General features: G+C 42.3%; 1 protein-coding gene across 1 annotated transcript; it reads right to left on the reverse strand.

The window, feature by feature from the left end:
• Window positions 1–133: 133 nt before the first annotated feature.
• Window positions 134–13,909, reverse strand: myzap (myocardial zonula adherens protein). Its single transcript, XM_008305057.1, has 14 exons — window positions 13,538–13,909; window positions 12,722–12,802; window positions 9,509–9,601; window positions 8,046–8,210; window positions 7,837–7,929; window positions 7,612–7,725; window positions 7,350–7,502; window positions 6,721–6,846; window positions 6,362–6,490; window positions 3,880–3,974; window positions 3,480–3,585; window positions 2,896–2,979; window positions 2,553–2,659; window positions 134–2,009 (listed from the first exon to the last, which is right to left on the reverse strand). Exons 1-14 carry the CDS (start codon window positions 13,616–13,618, stop codon window positions 1,751–1,753), a joined length of 1,686 nt encoding a protein of 561 aa, XP_008303279.1. The 5' UTR covers window positions 13,619–13,909; the 3' UTR covers window positions 134–1,750.
• Between the last annotated feature and the right edge of the window lie 5,907 nt (window positions 13,910–19,816).

Genomic DNA, 19,816 nt, shown 5'->3' on the forward strand with positions numbered 1-19,816 from the left:
CTATTAACATAAAGTTTGTCTGGAGTTTAGTGTTTATGCTTGAGGTAAACGTGTGTGAGTGACTTGTAAAGAAAACAAAGAATACATAACATTTAAAATTTTTTAAGTGTGAGCATTATTGACACAATCAGGATACTTGAACAGTATAGTCTTTATTATCCAAACGTATGCTGGCCTCTTTTCGTTAATTGCAGTCTGATATGTATCATTACAGAAAAGGCACATCATAAAGCTTTTGTTGTTGTTTTTTTTCAAACACAGTTGTGGCAGTACAGACAACAGCTGGATAATACTTGCGCCTGTGGCTCAGGAATGGCAGTCACCTCATTAAAGTCAATATCCTTAAAGTGATTGAACAGTTTCATCGTCAGTACAGAACCATATTATCACATAAACCCTGTTGCCAGTTAAAAGAGATTCACTCCCACCACCGGTGTCAGATAGTAGGCTGTTCACGAAGGCACAAAGCATGTTAATAAATATTATGTACATAATGTGACAATAGCAAAATACTATTCATTTAATTTGTACAGAGCAAATATAAAATGACGGGAAAATACACACGATAACCGTATCAATCTTCATATAGGACTAAATGCTTAAAGCTTAACGAGGCTACATTCACTGTAAACAAACAAAATATAGTTCTTCAGTACAGTATCTTAAAAAATCAGATTATTTACACCTTGCACGAAGCAACATTTTTGTATTATTAATATTACTAGAGCTATGTGCAAACATAGGCTGACTTTTTACATCATCGATCACAATTATCTTCTTCACCATACGTGTGGTGAGTTAAAAAAAGATAATCAGGAGTGAAAATTAGACCAAAGCCAACTAAGTTTAAAGGAATACTTCAACTTTTTGGGGGAATTACAGTAATTTGCCTTCTTGCCAAGAGTTACAAGAGAAGATTGATGCCATTCTCAAGTTTTGTAAAGAGTGCATATTAGCACTATGCTAAGCTAAATGTAGTTGCATATAGATTAGCTTAGCATAATGACTGAAAAAAACTAAGGGAAATAATTAGTTTGTTTTTTCCAAATATAACAATATCTGCCTACCAGCAGTCTTAAAGCCCTCTAATTAACTTTTCAACTCATTTTATTTTCTTAAGATTCTGTGAATGTACTATTTTTTTGACTTTGAGCTTTAAGTTTCTTCTGGGTTTTGCTGATTTTTGCTCTCATAACCCCGATTGTGTGACAAATTGTTGCTTGTAAACATCAACCCAAGGTCTGAAGGTAAAACTCGGCCCATTTTGTTGCTTTTCTCACATAGTCGGATCGTTCTTCATCACTGAACGGTCGACTACACTTCATTCTACTGTAGGGGGAAAACTGTCTTGCTTGTTTGTATTTCTTTAAACCAATCAAAACAATTTAGCAGTTCTGCTTTACTGCATGATCTAAGTCCATGGAAAACTTGAAATTTTCAGTTGCTGCTTGGAGGTTGTTGTTGTTTCCTGGAGTGACGAAAAATTTGAAAATGGTAGCGTGCAGATTAAGGAAGAAATTCCCATAATATGTGCGGCTGATGTCAAGCTTATGCTCACAATCTACATCCAGTGAGTCAGACGTCTTCTGGACAAACCCCGCAGGTTGGCTGTTTCACCTTGTTTTCTATCTTTGTGCTAAGCTAAGCTAACCAGCTGCTAGTTGTGGTTTCAAAAGTGAGAGTGCCATCAATCTCCTTATTTAAGTCTTGGCTCATAAACTTCCCAAAATGTCAAACTATTGCTCTAAGTTTACTCTATATTTATCTTAGCTGTAATTTCCATAAGTTTCATGAACGGCGTATAAACTCCAGGCGTTCTTGATCTCGGTTGGGAAGAGGACAGGGATGAGGTGGACTCCTCTGAACTTGATCGTGTTTCTGAGTTCGTTCCCGCGTCCACCTCGTCTCTCCCGGACTGAACCGGACTCGCAGCCGGAGGGTCGGACTCAGAGTGGCGGTTGTAGGAGAACGCATCAGGCGGCACCGTGGGGTGGGACTGCAGGAAGCGACTGTATTCGACAGGAGTGTACCTCAATAAACTGGACTCCAGCCTGCTGGGTGGAGGGTTGTTAGATTTAAACGTCCTTGGCTGGGTGGGCGTTGTTAGGTAGTGCGATGGATGTTTAAAGGCAGAATAGGAAGGTGAAGGTGGAGATGATGGCTGGATGGGGGACGGCCATTGTGTGGGGGATAGAGGTTGAGTAGGAGGTTGAAGTTGAGCAGGAGATAGAGGTTGAGCAGGAGATAGAAGTTGAGCAGGAGATAGAGGTTGGGTAGGAGACAGAGGTTGGGTAGGAGACAGAGGCTGAGTGGGAGATGATGGTTGAGTGGGTGATAGAGGTTGGATGGATGATGGAGCTCTCATTGGAGGTTGAACATGTGGAGGAAGTTGCATTGAATGGAGATGAGTTGGTTGAGAGTGAACAGGTTCAACATCATGCCTCTGTACTTCACGTCTGCAGAAGCACAGTCAGACATCAGAGTGAGAAACCATCTCAAAAAAATGAAGCACCAACTAAAACCCGATGCTGCTGAAAGAGCTCGCTTCCTACCTGGGGAGCAGATCACAGCCTACTCCTATCTCTCTGGTTTCCAAAACCTCTCGCGAGTTATTCTGTGTGGACATAAAATACTTCAGCTTGTCTTCTAATTCATTATTCTAGGAAAAGGAAAAGAGGAAACAACAGTGTCAGGTCAGATTCATGCAAAGCAAAGAACTGCTGTCACTTTACACGAGAAAGTGACTCAATAGGTGCATCAGGAAACCACACAGACGCTGGTGAGAGTTCAGGATATCCTGCGCTGATTAGCCCAGCGAATCATTTATAGTCATGCAGTAGATTGCCACACCACACCGTATTTAGGATGCAAAGTAAACACACGGTCTTGTCTTACCTCACACTCCACGATGGCGATTCTGTCCAGGAGCTCTGAGATGAACATGTCCTTCTGAGCGACTTGACCTCGTAGTGTTTCCACCTTCACACATTGACGGGAAAAAAACATTTGATTCACAGCATTTATTGTGAGTTTTTGTCCATTACTGTATACATACTGATATGCTTTATTGTAATATCCTGGAAGACCTTTAATCCTTTACAATGAATTGCTTAGAAGTGCACTAACCGAACTCTGTGTATATTTTCCCTACATATAATTAAGCGAAAAAACATATTTTTCTAGATGCAAGATCAGAAAAAGAATTCAGTTAAAGCTAATAATATAATTTAATCATTAACCATTCAAGCTATGAACATCCACCAGAACCCTTGGGCCAGCGTGACACCCCACCCTTTATTGACTCTGGGTTGGATGAACTTTTACACTCCTTGCGTGCGCTGGATTCTTCCATACTCTGGATGGCAAACAAACATCTCCTACGTCAGCTGATGTATACATGCGAGGCACTCCCTTTAATAAAACACAGGTTGAACAGAAAGAGCCGAATCCCTGCGCACACATAAATAAACCCTCCTCACCTCCTCGATCATTCCTTTGACTTTCCTCTGCTGGCAGAACACCATGTCGTTCAAGTGTTTGATTCTCTCACGGAGATCCACGGTTTCACTCTGCAACTCTTTGGATCTTAAAAAAATAAAATAAAATGGCATTTAGTCCGACATATAAACTCTGAATACGAAAGTGAAAATCCTGCAGCACAATCTGAGCGGTTGCTCAAAATGTTTTCTAGGAAAGAAAGTTTATGTTTGATGTTGATGCAATAGCAGTTTGTCAAAACAGTTGCAACACAAAGACCTTCGATCAAATCAAACCCCACAACAACCAAACTCCATCGGCTGGTGAAGACAGGATGCTGTGGTTGTAAACACATGAAAAAAAAAAAGAGTAAATGGATTGTTTCTGGTCCTGAATTTGTACCTTTTTGCGACGGTTCCATCGGTTCTGTCTTGCAGCTCCATCAGCCGGAGACGCTGTTCACATTCCTGCAGCTTCTTCTGGAGTTGACCTTTCTCCTGTAGAGGTTAGATCACACCGTTTCTGTTTTGCTCTGACACAACAGTTCAATAAATGTCATGATTTTCTAATTAGTGTGAAATTCTCTGATCCACAGTTTACTTTCTCAGAGAAGTTTATTTCATTCTTGGTACTTTCAGGCGGCAGTCAAATATACAAACTCATCTGGCACAAAGAGTTAGTCTTTAAGGATCAACGTGATTTGAACTAATTTTCTTTTCAACTGCAAACATCCATCCATCCATTATCTATACACCACTTCATCCTCACTAGGGTCATGGGGGGCTGGAGTCTATCCCAGCTGACTCAGGGTGAAGGCAGGTTCACCTGGACAGGTCACCAGTCTATCACAGGGCTACACTTAGAGACAGACAACCAAGCACACTCACATTCACACCTACAGACAATTTAGAATCACCAATTAACCTCAACATGTTTTTGGACTGTGGGAGGAAGCCGGAGAACCCGGAGAGAACCCACGCTGCACGGGGAGAACATGGAGACTCCACGCAGAAAGATCCCAGGCGTCCTAACCGGGACACGAACCTTCTTGCTGAGAGGCAACGGTGCTAACCACAAAGCCACCTTGCAGCCCCTAAGTATAAATCCTCACTTGCAAAATGTTAAATACAACCCTGTCATAACCCTTTAAACATAAAGCTTAAACTATCATTTCCCACACATTTACCAGGCGTATACAGTTGTGAATAAAAGTTTACATACACCTATAAAACCATGTATATCATGGCAGTCTTCCAGTGACTCCCATAACATTTTCTGTGATGCAAAAATTAAACACATGTCTTTATCTCAAGGTGACAAAGTCTGCTGAGTCATAAATATACATATAGAAACGTAAATTATTAGGTGTAGTTATGTTGAAAGCTGTGTTAATTAAATTTCTTAGTGGCGAGACATCCAAACTTCTTGTGAGTGATTACGATTGACTACAGCTGCTGACTTTTCTGAGCCAATTTAATTAAGTCCCGTTTGATACACTCTTCAGACTCAGCCCCAAACACTACAATGGAGCTAAGCACAAATCTAAAAATAAATAAATAAATAAGAAGAAGAAGCACTTTGAGCAAGTCAGGAAAGTCACTTGGAGCCACTTCAAAGCAGCTACAGACCCCGAAATCATCTGTGAAAACAATTGTAAGTATAAACTGCTGCATGGTACAGTCACCGACATGATCAGGAAGAAAACACAAACTATCACCTGCTGCTAAGAGACAATCGGTCAGAATGGTCACGAGTCAACCAAGAATCACCAAAAAGCAGGTCTGCAATGAATTAGAAGCTGCTGGAACACAGATGTCAGTGTCCAAAGTCAATGTGTTTTACATCAACGTGAGCTGAGAGGCTGCAAGAAGGAAGCTCTTCCTGTAGAAGCACCTTAAGGCTTCACTGAAGCTGCTGCTGATCACATGGACAAAGAAAAGGCATCTTAAGGACAAAGGACACTCAGATTTTGGCCAGGGAGGACAGATATTTTGAGAGAGGAGTGAAAGAAACCATCTATGTCAAACTGGAACAACCATCACTTAACAGAGGTGGAGGTCTGAGGCGTCACCTCTCACCTGTTTACAGTTCAGTCTTAAGATCTCTCCCCAGGAAGATGAAACCTCATGAACACCTAGTCACAAAAGACCCAAACGAACCCCATTGTGTCAGGGGGAGTACTAACGACTCGCATAACGCGGGAGGAGCAACAGACCCCCAATTGAAACAGAAACTCAAGGATATAAGTATCAGGAACTCCCAACTAGTCAGCCAGAACTGATGAAGCCTCTTAGATGAGAGGTGAAATGTGTTCAAGAAACTCAAGCAAGTCCAGTTGCTACAATTAAACTACGAGAATAACCACGACCTGGATAACTGAGAATCTTCATAAACACAAAGAAAAGGTCTTGTGGAGGAAAGTTCTGTGGTCATAAAGTACTGAAATTGAGCTATTTGACCACACTGACCAGAAATATGTTTGGAAAAGAGAAGGTGAGGCCTTTGCCCCGAAGAACACCAAACCTACCATCAGGCATGGTGGTGGCAGTATCATGTTCTGGGACTGTTGTGTTGCCAGAGGAACTGGTGATTTACACAAAGTAAATGGAATAATGCAGAAGGAGGATTTCATTAAACTTAAAATCATCAGCCAGAAGGTTGGTCTTGGATGCAGTTGGGTTTCCAACAAGACAATGACCCAAAACACACATCAAAAGTGATGAAGTATGAGCTCAATCACAGTAGAATTAAGGTTTCAGACTGGCCTCCTGATTTACACCCCATCAAGAAACTGTGGACTGTGCTGAGGAAACAAGTCTGTATCAGTTTTTTAGTTGAATTGCACCAGTTCTGTCAAGTTGGGGTGAAAATGCCTGAACTCTACCTTTCCCATACAGTCGAGAAGACGCTCCACTTCGATGATCCTCTGGTCCCGCTCAGCGATCTTGGCTTCTGCGATCCTGATGTTTCTCTCGGCTTCCTCCAGTCGCCTGATGTACTCATCGAGTTGGGCCTGTGTGAACAGAATTAAATCTCTCTCAAGGCACCTTGTTGTGATGTCAAGAAATTATCATTGGAAGTAAAATTTGCAAACTTTGTAAAGAAATGGGTCAAACTCATCATGTGAAGAGATTCACGTAGTCATTATACGTCTGTCCAGTTCTGACACATAAGCTTAAGTTTCTATTGTCAATGGAAACAACATGTGATGTAATATATGAATAAGGAGTAAAGAATGCAGACCTGTAGGTTTTCGATCTCCTCCCTGTGTTTCCTTTGTTCCTCGTGCAGCTTTTCCTCGTACTCCCTCTGTAGCTTTGCTGAGAGCTCCTGCAGCGCCTGGTTGTTGGCCTCCCGCGAAGACTCAACCTGGACAACACACAGCACAGCAAAAATTACCACTGTGCTCAGCTGATTATGCCATATTGACTCCAGGGCAGAAGATGCAGCTGATGTGTTTTTGAGCTGCAGTGAGACGATATGTGAGCAAACTTGCCGGATCAAAGCTTAATTTCCTGTTTCTCAGATGCCACAGTTCAAAGAGGGGCTACTTCTGCTCTAAAGGAAAACAATCATTTATCATCACACAAACTAGGACAGGTGACGACTTCTCCAAACGTTTTGGACTATTTTGATGATCATCAGAGTTTTTCTTGTGATCTGCTACAGAGATGGTAGAGAAGAACAGATTCTACATTTGAAGCATTCCCATATTTCCATTTGTTCAGTAGCTGTCATGCATCTTGGGTGAACACCGTCTCTTTGAATCCAAACAGGCACTTCCACTGTACTGTTCTGTAATCTGTGATGCATGTGGGTTTGTGTAAATGTGCAGTCACACAGAAAGAGCTTTTAAGTGTTTGCAAGGTTACCTGATGTCTCAAAGTTTGGTTTTCAGCCTGCGCTGCAGCCAGCTCCTGTTCTTTTTCTCTGAGTTTTTCTTTTGTTTGCTCGCAGGTACTTCGCAAACTCTTCACCTCGTCTCTCATGCCCACTCTGTTCTGACAGTTCTCCAGAAGGGATTTCTGCAAAGGAAACTTTTTTTTTAGTTATCAAGCGAACCGTTTTTTTGTGTAACAGTGAGCAGCTGTCACATAAACAGTCTTCACACGTTCAGGAGCGTTGATTTGTTACCTGCAGACCGATGTTAGCAGATATAAGGGAGCTGTTCATCTGATCAAAGCTCTCCATGGCTGACGTCCGGATCCTCACCTCTGACTCCAGACTCCTCCGGTGTGAGTTGGCAGTCTGCAGGAACACATGGTGCACTGGTTTTCAGATTTATTCACTGCTTCACAGCCTGGAGTTTGATGAGGGGTTTCTGAGCATCCTCTCATATGGTGCTACATAATTAATTACCCTGATTTCCAGTGAAAGCTTCTCCATTGATTTCTGCATTCCTCCAAACTGGCCGTACATTCGCTCCCTCACCTTCTCCAGAGAGTCTCTCACCTGTGCACAGAACACAGGGATGTGATCAACACAGGAACCCAGGCAGCCTCGAAGATGATGTTAAAACAGAGATCAACCTAAAGACTTGGCTGCTCGTTGCGTTATCCTCCACTCACCTCCCTGATGTACCTCATCTCATCGTGAAGGTGACTGACTGTCCACTCGCGCGCCATCACTTCCTGCTGTCTGTCCGAGCCCGTCCTCTGCACCACACCGAACACTTTGGGCCCATGATGCTGCAGCGAGGTCTCTGGCGCCCCATTGGTCATGTCTCCGAGGTGCTGAGGGAGACAGGATCGCGCCGGTCAGGTTTCTGTAGCCACCCACTGCTGAGGCTGACTTATACCGCCGTTCTGTTTGTGTATTTGCCTGCACACATGCACACTCGCAGGTGCGTCACACGTGTTTGTGTATGGACGCATATGCCTACATATGTACTCTTGATCAGGTATTTCCAGCACCGCTGCTGCTGAGCACTGGAAACAGGAGGTCGAAGCAGAACGGACGGCTGAGAAAGGTGCAGAGTGCATTGAAGGTGTCGAGTTTCTGCAACCCAGTACACGAGCTGCTGCCATTTCTGCCCATTGTTTTTCTAACGGCTGATGAAAACAGACGCACACCGGCACAGGAGCAGTGTGGCAATAACTAAACAACAAATTATAGTCATGGACACAGATAGATTATGGCTCACAGATTACATTTCTATAAATGTTTCAGGTGTTTTGTGTGGAAATAAGGAAGAGTGAGTTTATTCTAGCGTTGCAGGTGATGCTTGTTGCCACCATCAATTATTCAGCATATTATAATCTTGATTAACCCTGTTCAGGACTTTCATGTTGCCATACGTAGAAGGTGTTTCAGGGTCCAAGAAGGAATATGTGCAAAATATTTGTTGGTATTCATTGTAGACTTTTATACTATTTTAAATACACTTTCTGATGCGTTGACGTATTGTTGGTTCCAAATGCATGACTGTCTCTCTTTTTGTATTTAAAAAAAAAAAGTCTTCAAAAACAAAAAAAAAATAGCTATCACCTAAACCAAATAGCCTGGGCTCCAAAAAACCCCAAAAGTCCTGAATAGGGTTAATCGATAAATCTTGTGGGCTATAAAATATGAAATAATAAAAATACTCCTCATAAGCACACACTTATTCAGAAAGTTGTTTGTCAGAAAAGACCCACAAAAACAATAAATGTTCACGTGTGCAAAGCAGAAATTAGACAAGATTTTTAAAAATAATCTACTGATCGATTTAAAAAATCCAAAAATCTGGTTATGATCTTCTCTGATCCAAGACATCTTATTGCCTTTGTTGTCACACGACACAAATAAAAAACAGTTTCTGAACTTGAAACTTAAACAGACACACTCGAGACATGGACTCAGTTACAGTCACCTGCGAGCGTTTGTTCATGCAGAATGTCTGAGGATGCATTATTGATGACGGCCTCAGAGTGTGTGCACACAAACGGGTTTTACAGTGGGACGTCAGCGACACACACATGCCGAAGCGGTGGCATTGTGTGTGTATGGCAGCGTCGGGCCTATTATTCATGCGGCGGATGCGGCTGTCTACCTGCTGAGGCGACTCCCTGCCAGCTGGCCTCTCTCTTTGGATCAGCCCGTTCTTCTTCTTCCAGGCTCCATTGACGTCTTTCTCTTTCTCAGCCTGCAGATAATGAAAAACAAAACAAACAATATTCAAGGTTGTAGATGATTTACTTGCAGGTGTGAACACTTCAGAGTTGAAAAATGCTCAGAATAAGGGTCATTATTTTGTGCAAACATTCCACAGCAGCTTCTAATTGCAGATTTTCTGTTGCAATAATGCACTCTGGACTGTCATTGTGTGGTAACTTGCAGAAAAGGTGCTCTTTCAACAAGAATGCAAGCAAACAAACTCTTCAAATTGTACTTATGTGAGAACCAAAGAAGCACCAGGCTGCATGATAGATAGATAGATAGATAGATAGATAGATAGATAGATAGATAGATAGATAGATAGATAGATAGATAGATAGATAGATAGATAGATATCTGACATCTTTTGGAAGCCTCTGCTCAGACTAGTTGGGACCTACTACCCGAGAAACAGGCGTCAGTCTCCACATCTCCCAGAGATAAGAGCGAGGAGGAGCTGGAACAAAGACGCCACTGTAGTCTCGTGGACGGAGCCGAGCCTCACATTTCTGCACCACTTAATCTACAGTGGACATGCTGTTGAGAAATGGTGAAGGCCCACTAATAGGCGGACGTGAATTCCAGCAGATGGGAGGGAAGAAGAAGAAGAGCCATCATTATGTTTTAGCACAAGTGCAGCTCGCCTCATCCAGCTTTGAATTTTACAATGCCCCTGTTTGACCACAGTGATGGACAATATTTACCTGACTTTTGCAGCTCAAACACGCAGCCGTGTAATTATTGTGGAAGAAGCATGCAGGGTGTCTTTTGTTTAGCTGCCTCGAGGAGCTTGAGGTGCTCACTCTACCTGGATTATGTAAGCAAGTAAAACTGCTCAGCTCTTTGAAATAACCGTACGCCGGTACAACAGCATCTTGCCGTTTATTTTGCAGCACGTGAACTGTCTGTTCTGTCATATGACTGCATTGCGAGAAGCTCGACTGATTGGATTAGCTGCTTATTTCCAAGACAAACCGGAACGCTTCATTTAAAGTCGTCACACAAAGGCCCTCGTATGTAGCTCATTGGGTTGAATCATGTTCACTTTGAGGCCACTTTGAGCCATTATGGGGCTGAAATCCAACGCTGCAGGTGTACAGACATCTTTATGTAGAAGCTCTGTGTCGGCATCATGGTGCAGATGTATTACATCTCATCTAGGCCATAGTGACTGGTTGGATTGTGTCCACCATGTGTCAGGTTGCAGGACACACCCTTTCTAGTTTTATGGTCAAGAACTACAGAAACATACTATCTCTGGAAATCACCAACCAAAGATATTTCAGTCATTTCCTTCCTCCTTGATTCCATCAAGTCTTTCCTTTATCACGAGCTGAGTGACTTTCCCTAAAGATTACATCTAAGGTCTGAGCAACTTAAGGGAGAATATGTCTGTGAAAGAACCGTTTGATTGAGCCTGTGTGACATCTGAAAACAGAGCAGGGTTATACAGCAGAGTTACAGCAATTACAGCAGAGTCCTCAGAGACCAGCGGTGAATACGTTATGAGCAGATGATGAGAGCATGTGAGTTTTAACCTCCTGAATTCCAATATTTCCCTTCAGATTCTCCTGAAGGGGCCTCAGAGCTATTTTTTTTTCTACACTGTGCTGCAGTTTCATGCACCAGATTGTTTTAGCACTTCAATGAATCCGCTGCACTTTGTGATGTGAGGCTCAGTCAGTCATGTTTTGATCTTATAGCAGCAGAAACATTTTGGGAAATATACTTATTCCCTTTTTTCTGCTAAGAGCTAGATGACTGGATTGGCTTCTCTTTTATCCAAACATGAAGGTAAAGCGGGCAGTAATTGCGCTCAGCTTTGTGTAATAAGTGAAAACAAGCAGCGTTTTACAGGGAAACCAAACAAGAAATGTCATGTTAACCAGCGAGTGAGGACGAGGCTGCTGGCTGTAGCATCGTGTTTACTGTAAACACAGAGACTGATATTCCTCTTATCGTTTCACTCTCAACAAGAAAGTGAACGAGCAAATGTCCCATAACGTTATCGTTCCTCTGAGGTTTTCTCTTTCCGTTCTGCTTTCATTCTAACGTTCTATGAACTCTTTATGTTTTCCTTCCACGGCAGGAAGTTGATTGTGTGTAAAAGCTGCTGCTCTGCTGTTGGAGCTGCTGGTTTCTGTGACTTGCAGGAGTTCTTTCAGCAAACACACACAGTGAAGTGCACGTTACTGAGCATGTGTGTTTCCTTCAACTTTGTGTTCAGACTGTCCTCTGTCATCAGTTCCAATATTCAGGGTCACGCCCTCCCAGAGGGAAACACAATCAGAGATTACTTCAGCGCGCTATCAGTGCAGAGCGTGGAGGTGTGGTAACGGGACGGACAGCATACTCCCAGAGTGGCCAAGGTTCAGACAAAAACACGTCACCGTTTAAAAACCTCAAAATCTCCAACATTAAGTTTCAAACTCAGCTCTCACACGCTGGCTGTGGAAGCCTGGCGTCGGCCTCCGGACCGAGTCCTGAACACAAACAAAGGCCGGGGCAGAGCCACCTACAGCAAACACCAACACAGCCTGCAGCGTTCGCTCGCTCATAATTCACACGCTCACCATGTTGCACCGGCACACATGGAAAGTGTAATTCTGCACTTCAGTGAGCAAATGCCAATTTCATGAGCTGTGTTTGTTCTGGTTACCAGTGTTTGAGCTGATACTGTCTCAGTTAAGCTGTCGTACTTTAAAATATTTTCTGTTCCATGAAACAGATCTACGGTTCGGTCGGAGCCGAGCTTTGAAGCAAACGTGAAACAGATGTGTGTGCGTTATCACATGCACACACACACCCGTCTGTCACCATTATGTAACCGGACCAGATGATAAAAAACACATAAATCTCAGTGGCTCCACCGTCGTTTTGTAAAAGGCTTTTGTATGATAAGATGAATTAAAGTTGTGATTCCAGAGCTCATCAGTTCTCCCACATTATTATCTGTGTTCCTGCACAGTTAAAGCAAATTCATTTGGTGAGCTGAATCAAATAGGGTTAAATATGAGAAGTGTGTTTATCTCCATACGGCTGTCAAGTAAGACTTATAGGCGGGCTGCAGCTAATTGTGGGATTTCACTGGGGGAGAAAAATAACTTACCGTTGCTGAGTTTGCAGTTTTGGGTTCCTTGTTTCCATTATCTCCTGCATGTAGAGTCAACCTCAGGCGTCTGATGCCCCTCTGGAAAATAAACAGGAAAACAGATTAGATATTAATTTTGCATATTGACGAAAAGAGTTTACATCAAAACGTCACTGGGACTAAAGCTCAGAAACATCTCAACCATCCAGCGCTGTTGGTTTATTTATAGACAATGGCAACGGAGCGGCAAACAAAGTTTATGTAAATGCTGGTAAACTGTGAAACGGACACATCTGTCATAATATTAACAATACAGCGGCTGCTCTGTTTGATTCTGGACCAGACACACGTAAAAATAAATGTGCACAATAAGATATTTTGGAGGATTTCATTTCAAAACAATACAGTTTACAGAAAAACACTGAACATGTTTTGTCCTTCTGCTTTGAACAACCTTGAGGGTAAATTAAAAGGCCGGTTTGGTACAAAGGCCTGCTTTATCAGAGGGCTGTTCAAATAAACATGACAGTCCTGCCTCCTGCACACTCAGCTCCCGTTACAAGCTTGTGTAAGTGAACACATTCACACATCCTATAATAAACACCAAGTCCAAGTTTAGGAAACAGAAAATGTTTTGCTGGGAAAAATGTGAGAAAAAAGGTGTCTCACTGCACTGAGGCGAGAAACAAGTGGCTGCAGAGTCCAAAGCAGCAGGACAAACAGAGGAGGGAGGAAAAAACACTGGACTGTTCGCAAAACACAGAGGAGAAGGCAGAGAAAGAGGGAGAGACGGAGGGAGAGTCTGGGAGTCCTGACTTCTGTGGGACTTCTTACCTCACTTGAAGACTCTGGAGAGTCCTCTGTTGTGGTGGTTGTGGTGGTGGAAACAGTTCGTCCTGAACCGTAGCGAAGCATGTCTCCTCTTCTGTCCACTCCTCGCTTCTCTTCCTCTCCCTGTCCGGCCCTCCTCCCTCCACCCTTCCTCTCGCTCTCCTTCCTGAGTTTCTGCTCAGACTCTCAGAGCGACCATCTGCCCCCGGCTGCAGCCTGGGAAGAGGAGGGAAATTCCACTCTGTCAAGCCTGCTGCTGGTGGGAGTCCACGGGGGGCTCCGAGGTTTCCCTTCTGTCAGTGAAACAACCAGGTGCTGCTCATGAGCCACAAACTCAGCAACACAAACACAGCTATGTCATTGTCCTGACTCCAGCCGGGCTGCTTCGAAATCCACCTGACTGACGGGCTTGTCAGTCACTCAGCAACCTCTCTGCCTCTCTGCCGAGTCTCTCTGTGTTCCCATCAGACCAGTCGGGCCACATTTCAGCTGCTTTCCTGCTCTGCTGCTCCTGCCCTGAGAGCAGGACTTTCACAGGGCGGGTCCTCCTACCAGGTGGAGCACTTTTTATTGACAGGAGTGGCTGAGAGGTGGAGCCCGCTGCTGCCTTTGTGTTTGAAATGACACAAATTGAATGTTTTAACGCTGCTCTGCACTGAATTTCAGATTCGTTTCTACAACTTTTGTCTGCAGATTTAACACACAGATGATTTAATTAACATTTAGAGTATAAAATGTGCAAAGTATAAATAATACAGGCTCATGTGAAGCATTTAAAATGAGCACTTTAGTTCTTTTCACACACATCAATACATGATTACATAAAAACACTGATACTGTGAGCGCAGTTCTTCTAAATGAGGACTATTTATATTTTAATTGCATTTTGTTGTTAGGAGTTCTCTAGTTCACGTGCAAGTTCAAAACTTTGATCTGTAGTATTTCTACACTGTGCTGCTGGTTTCACTAAATCTGATTATTTGAATTCAATATTTGCTACGAGAACTTTCTCTCTGGGTCAAAAAGTCAGAAACTTGTTTGTGCTGCAGATACAGACACAGATATGGTGTCTAGTGATACAGGCGTGGCTGCAGTCAGTGAATTATTGATACTGGTGATAGTGGTGAAAAGGAAGACAAGCACGGCTGACATGATTTTTTAATGTTTACCTGCCGCCTCACTTCTACACATTTCGCCTGGTTTGACTCTTTGAATCTATGTTCATCTGTTTACACTCGCTCATCCTGTCAATTAGCTTCGAGGAACTCACAGTCCGTCATCCCGACAGACAGATCGCATTCCTCGTGTGAAAGGCCTGCAGTCACTCCCTTTTGATAGAAACTAGCGACACAGATGCTGAAGAACACAGAAAACAGTCTCGAGCAAGAGCCGAGTGTGGCTCCTAAACAAACCACCACTGTTGGTTGATGTCAAAATGTGTCAGCAGATGTGAAAAGGAAAATTCTCTGGACAATATGAGAGGTATTTCTACAGCAGTGAGCAGTCAATCAGTAACCACACATCAAACAAATGACGTCTCTGCAATCAGTGAGTAAATCACTCTGCGGGGCCTCCGTCCAGGTCCAGCGTCATGTGGAAATCCTCCCTCCTCAACGACCTCTTATTGTCGCCGTTTGTGATTAGATCGCGATTAAGCAGTGGATTAGCTCCTCAGTATCAGTCCTACAAGAACAACCAGATCCAGCGGCGGAAGAAGAGCAAAACAAAGCTGCTTTATCTCACCTTCGTGTCACCTGCCAACAAGCAGAGCTGCTGCGTGTCACTGATAAGGACACAGCAATCAATAAATCAATCAGACTTCATTGTGCTTTCATACAAGTAGAATGTAACACACACACACACACACACACACAGCTGAGGAATAATATTCATCCTGCACTTACGTACATGGTGGTAGTAGGTCTACTTTATCTAAGAACTGTCATTTCTTGGCACTTTATCCATTCTGCTCTGTTTCACTTGGAAAACTTTTACTTTTTACTCAATTATAACAGCTGACGAGTTACTTTTCAGGCTCGGATTGAATCAATTAATTGATCAACAACTTTAATAACTGAGTCAAAAGTCACTTTTTGTGCACATTTCATGGTTGCATCTTCTAAAATAATATGATTTACAGGTGTTCTTTTTTTTTTTTAGTAAGTTAATAAGAGTATTACTTCAAAAAAACAAGGTGAAATGCTTTTTGTGTACATGTGTCCCCTTTTCTGCTCACAATTAATTATCTGATCAAGGCAGTAATCATCCATACATCCATTATCTATACACCGCTTAATCCTCACTAGGGTCATGGGGGGCTGGAGTCTATCCCAGCTGACTCAGGGTGAAGGCAGGTTCACCTGGACAGGTAACCAGTCTATCACAGGGCTACACTTAGAGACAGACAACCAAGCACACTCACATTCACACCTACGGACAATTTAGAATCACCAATTAACCTCAACATGTTTCGGACTGTGGGAGGAAGCCGGAGAACCCGGAGAGAACCCAGTGGCTCCACGCACTCCACGCAGAAAGATCCCGGGTGTCCTCACTGGGACACGAACCAGCGACCTTCTAGCTGTAAGGTGACGGTGCTAACCACCGTTCACCTTGCAGCCCAGGCAGTAATCAGCAGACTACAATTCTACAGTTTCATTTTGCAGACACTTTTATCCAAAGCGACGTACATCTGAGAGCAGATACAACACAAGCAAGGATCTAGTCAGGAGAAAACAATCTGGACCAGAGCCATAGAACAAGTTCAAGTGTTGCAGGGCGTTGATGCCAACAGCAGGCTGTAGGGAGGTAAGACTGATTAGTAAAAACTACAAAAGCAGGATGTTGCTTATGCATAAGCATATTCAGACTAATAATGTTGTAATTACACTACAATGTTTATATTATAGTGTCATTATTATAATACTGTGATATTATTACACTCAGTTTTTCTGCATTAGGGTACTACCAGGATAATGTGCTATTTTCAGAGATCTTACATGCGATGGAGCATTTCTCCTGAGAGGTTTTGTTACTTTGACTGAAGTATTAGAAAACCTTCTCCAGCAGTAATAAGGTGAGTGCATCGCTTGTGCTGCATACAGGTCATGCAGTGCAGCTGTTTGATCTTGTCTTCCGTGTGCAACGAGTTGTTTGTCGAGGATTTTGCTGTTGAAACCAACAACAACAACAGTCGACGTCCTCTCAGCGCCCTGCAGCTTTGGAATTCAGGTCTTTGTAATTACTTCAGAGAAGCACCTCTGCAGCCGCTGAAAGACAAATATGGTGTCGGTGATGAAATGACACGGCGTCACAAAGCTGCACTGTCTTCAAAAACGATCCTAAACACAATTCAAGTTTATTTATTCAGCATCAGTTCACAACACATGTCATCTTAAGACACTTCACACAGTAAGCCAAAGACCTTATAAAACTATACAGAGAAATCCAACTAATCCAAAGTTTCCTTTGCATTCCTTTCGAGCGAGTGATTGTCAGAAGTGTTTATTGTTCTCAGCAGGAATTTACAAGAATTACTTTGGAGTTCAAGCACTGGCCAAAAAACCTTACATCACCTCTGAGGCATTTGTGTCCAAATCTACACCTTCACACCACAAACCACACAGTCCACCACCTTCTGTTCTCTCAGACGTCCACCACTTTATCTCCCAGCAGTCACTCAGGCTGAAGTCAGTCAAACACATGAAGGAATCCAGAGAATGGTCGCTTTGTTAGACAGATGTGACACACTACTGATGAGGTGTTTGGATTTCATGTCACCTCACAGAAAAAATACTGTTTTACATGACAGCTTTGATCACTATTAGAAAAATTATGTGCTGTTATTTATATATTTGATCGACTTCTAGTGGCCTAAGAACTAAAAATCCACTCAGAAGGTAAATTGCTGGTCGATCTGTATAAACACTGACAACTAATTCTGACATATTTTAGGCCAGATGTGGTTCCAGGGGGGGCGGCCATGTGACCTGTATAATCAAAAACTCCGTAACACAACAGAAGACAAGTTCTTCTGAGCTCCGATGTTCTCGTTGGCCTGAAGGGATCAGTCACCTCATTCAGCCTCTGTTGTGTCTTTCATGGCTGTTATAATTGATGCTATGATCGGCTTTGTTATGAGGCGGTAAAGATGTAATTAGAAAAACCTCAAAAGCAATTAACTAATCCAACAGCAACGTGCTGAACTCTTATTTGATTTGTGTGTTTAGGATTTAGTGTCAGTGCTGCTGTTTAATGCAGTTTGATTTAACGTGTCTTTTGTGTATTTCACTTCTAAAAAAAAGCATATTTCCTTTGTGGTGGAAAGTAATGGAGTAAATTCCATCGAGTACTGTTTGAGGTAGGTGACAAAAATAAAAAAAAAAATAAAAATAAAAAAGAGTGAAACACTGTAAAAGAAATGGAAGACAATGGATCTCAGTATAAATAAATAAATGAATAAATACAACAAACATCAATTATTACAAATAAAATAATAAAAGAAGTAAAAATTTCATCTCACATTACAGAGAAGGAATAAATAGAAAAAAAGAAAGTAGAGTGCTAGACTATAAATATATATTTTTTTAAATTCCAATTCTATTTTTAATTTTTAATTTAAATAAAGTAATGAAAATAAATAATAACACCAATAAAATAAATAACAATACAATAATAATAACAATAAGAAGAAGAAGAAGAAGAAATAAACTAGTCAATCAATCAGCTAATTAATTAAATCAAATGTGAACCCTGTGGTTGCTTTTAGAGATGTAAATGAGCTGATAAAAACTGATGAATGTCTTTACTATCAACTCAAATCACAATAATCAGCAATAATATAAATATAATAACAACATATAAGCACAATAGTAAATATTAAGTAACATATAATTTAGAATTCACAACAGTCTTTGCTGACAACACAGTTCTCTGCCTGTTTTTTTAATTCTAATATTTCTACTTTCATAAAGAATCTTCAGACTTCTTCCTCCACTGGTGGCAGCGCCTCCAGAGCAGGTTTGTCCTGCTGGATGGAAACATTTGGAGCCCGAGGCGTCCACCGGATGTTTACTTTGGTGCCTGTTTGGCTCCGTAATGATGTTATTGGTCATGTTTGAAACAAAAAACACACAAAAAAACATTGTGGGTGTTGGTTTTAAAATCAGCTGAACAATGTGACGGTTGAGGTCAGCGGATGTCACTGAAACTACAAATACCTCACACGGCTTTTCATTACATCTAATGGACTAGAAATAAATCATAGTCTCAGGCAGGGAACTTATAGGAAGCCATGTATCACCAGGATGGAGGTATGTGGGGGTTAAAGGGGGACTCTGAGCAGGAGACTCCCCCCTTTAGGTCCCGGTGGGCCTGCAGACGTCTGACAGCTCGACTGGCTGATAAAAACCAGCCACGACTCCCACGAACCAACTGTTTACGTCTCCATTATCACCGCTCAGACCTGCTGAAGAGTGATGGAACACAGAGACACTGACAGTCGCTGCTTTTACATCAAAAATTCTAATTTATTGTTTGACTCTACAGATCTAATCTACTTTTTATTCACTTCTGATTGTAAACTACTTCCTAGAGAAGAGCAACTGTGACAGCTGGTGCTTTTTTATTTACCCTGACCACAGCTAGAGGGCAGCAGCCCACTGTGCTATTTTCACCACAATGATCAGAAGCAGTTCTTTTTTTTTCCTTCCACCCACTCAGAGCGACACTGAGCCGAGGCCAGATCCCTGCAAGACTCGTAAAACTCGAATGTTTTCTATCCGGAGCAGAATAAAATTATCACTTCTAAACTCCCAAATCTACATCTTCACATAACAAAACACCCGCCGTTCACCTCCGAGACAACTTTCTCTCTCAGCTGTGCAGCCCCTTTTTATTTCCCAGCAGTCACTCCGGCTGAAGTCGCTCAAGCACACGAAGGAATCTCAAGAATGATCACCTTGTTAAGCATACACAAGTTTTCCCTCTTAAGCCCTGCAGCTCGCAGCCCCTATTAGTTTACTGCTTGGCTTGACACAGGAGGGAGAGAGATAATGCTGTGGCACTTGAAAGGTCGATTTGTTTGTTCCACGTAGAATAGCAACAAATGAAGGTCATGCCCCGACTACAATGGCCAGTCAGCCCAGTGAGGAATAGAAAGCTGCATCTATTCTCCTCCTTTCACTGTTGCTGAAGCTAAAGGAAGCGAAATCTGAAACTGGGTTGTTACTTTAACATGTTAACGCAGATTTAATGTCTTTTTTTTTTTGTTTACACTGACAG

Source organism: Stegastes partitus, unplaced genomic scaffold, assembly GCF_000690725.1.
Source record: "Stegastes partitus isolate 25-593 unplaced genomic scaffold, Stegastes_partitus-1.0.2 Scaffold2395, whole genome shotgun sequence".
NCBI lineage: Eukaryota > Metazoa > Chordata > Actinopteri > Pomacentridae > Stegastes > Stegastes partitus.

Bases quoted from the DNA above. Each gene is read 5' to 3' on its own strand.
- myzap (XM_008305057.1), bottom strand. From the start codon at position 13,618: ATGCTTCGCTACGGTTCAGGACGAACTGTTTCCACCACCACAACCACC. The intron at 8,211-9,508 runs GTAGACAGCCGC...TGTCTCCCTCAG, and splicing joins GCAGGGAGTCGCCTCAGCAG to CACCTCGGAGACATGACCAA. The intron at 2,980-3,479 runs GTGAGGAGGGTT...CAATGTGTGAAG, and splicing joins TCAAAGGAATGATCGAGGAG to GTGGAAACACTACGAGGTCA.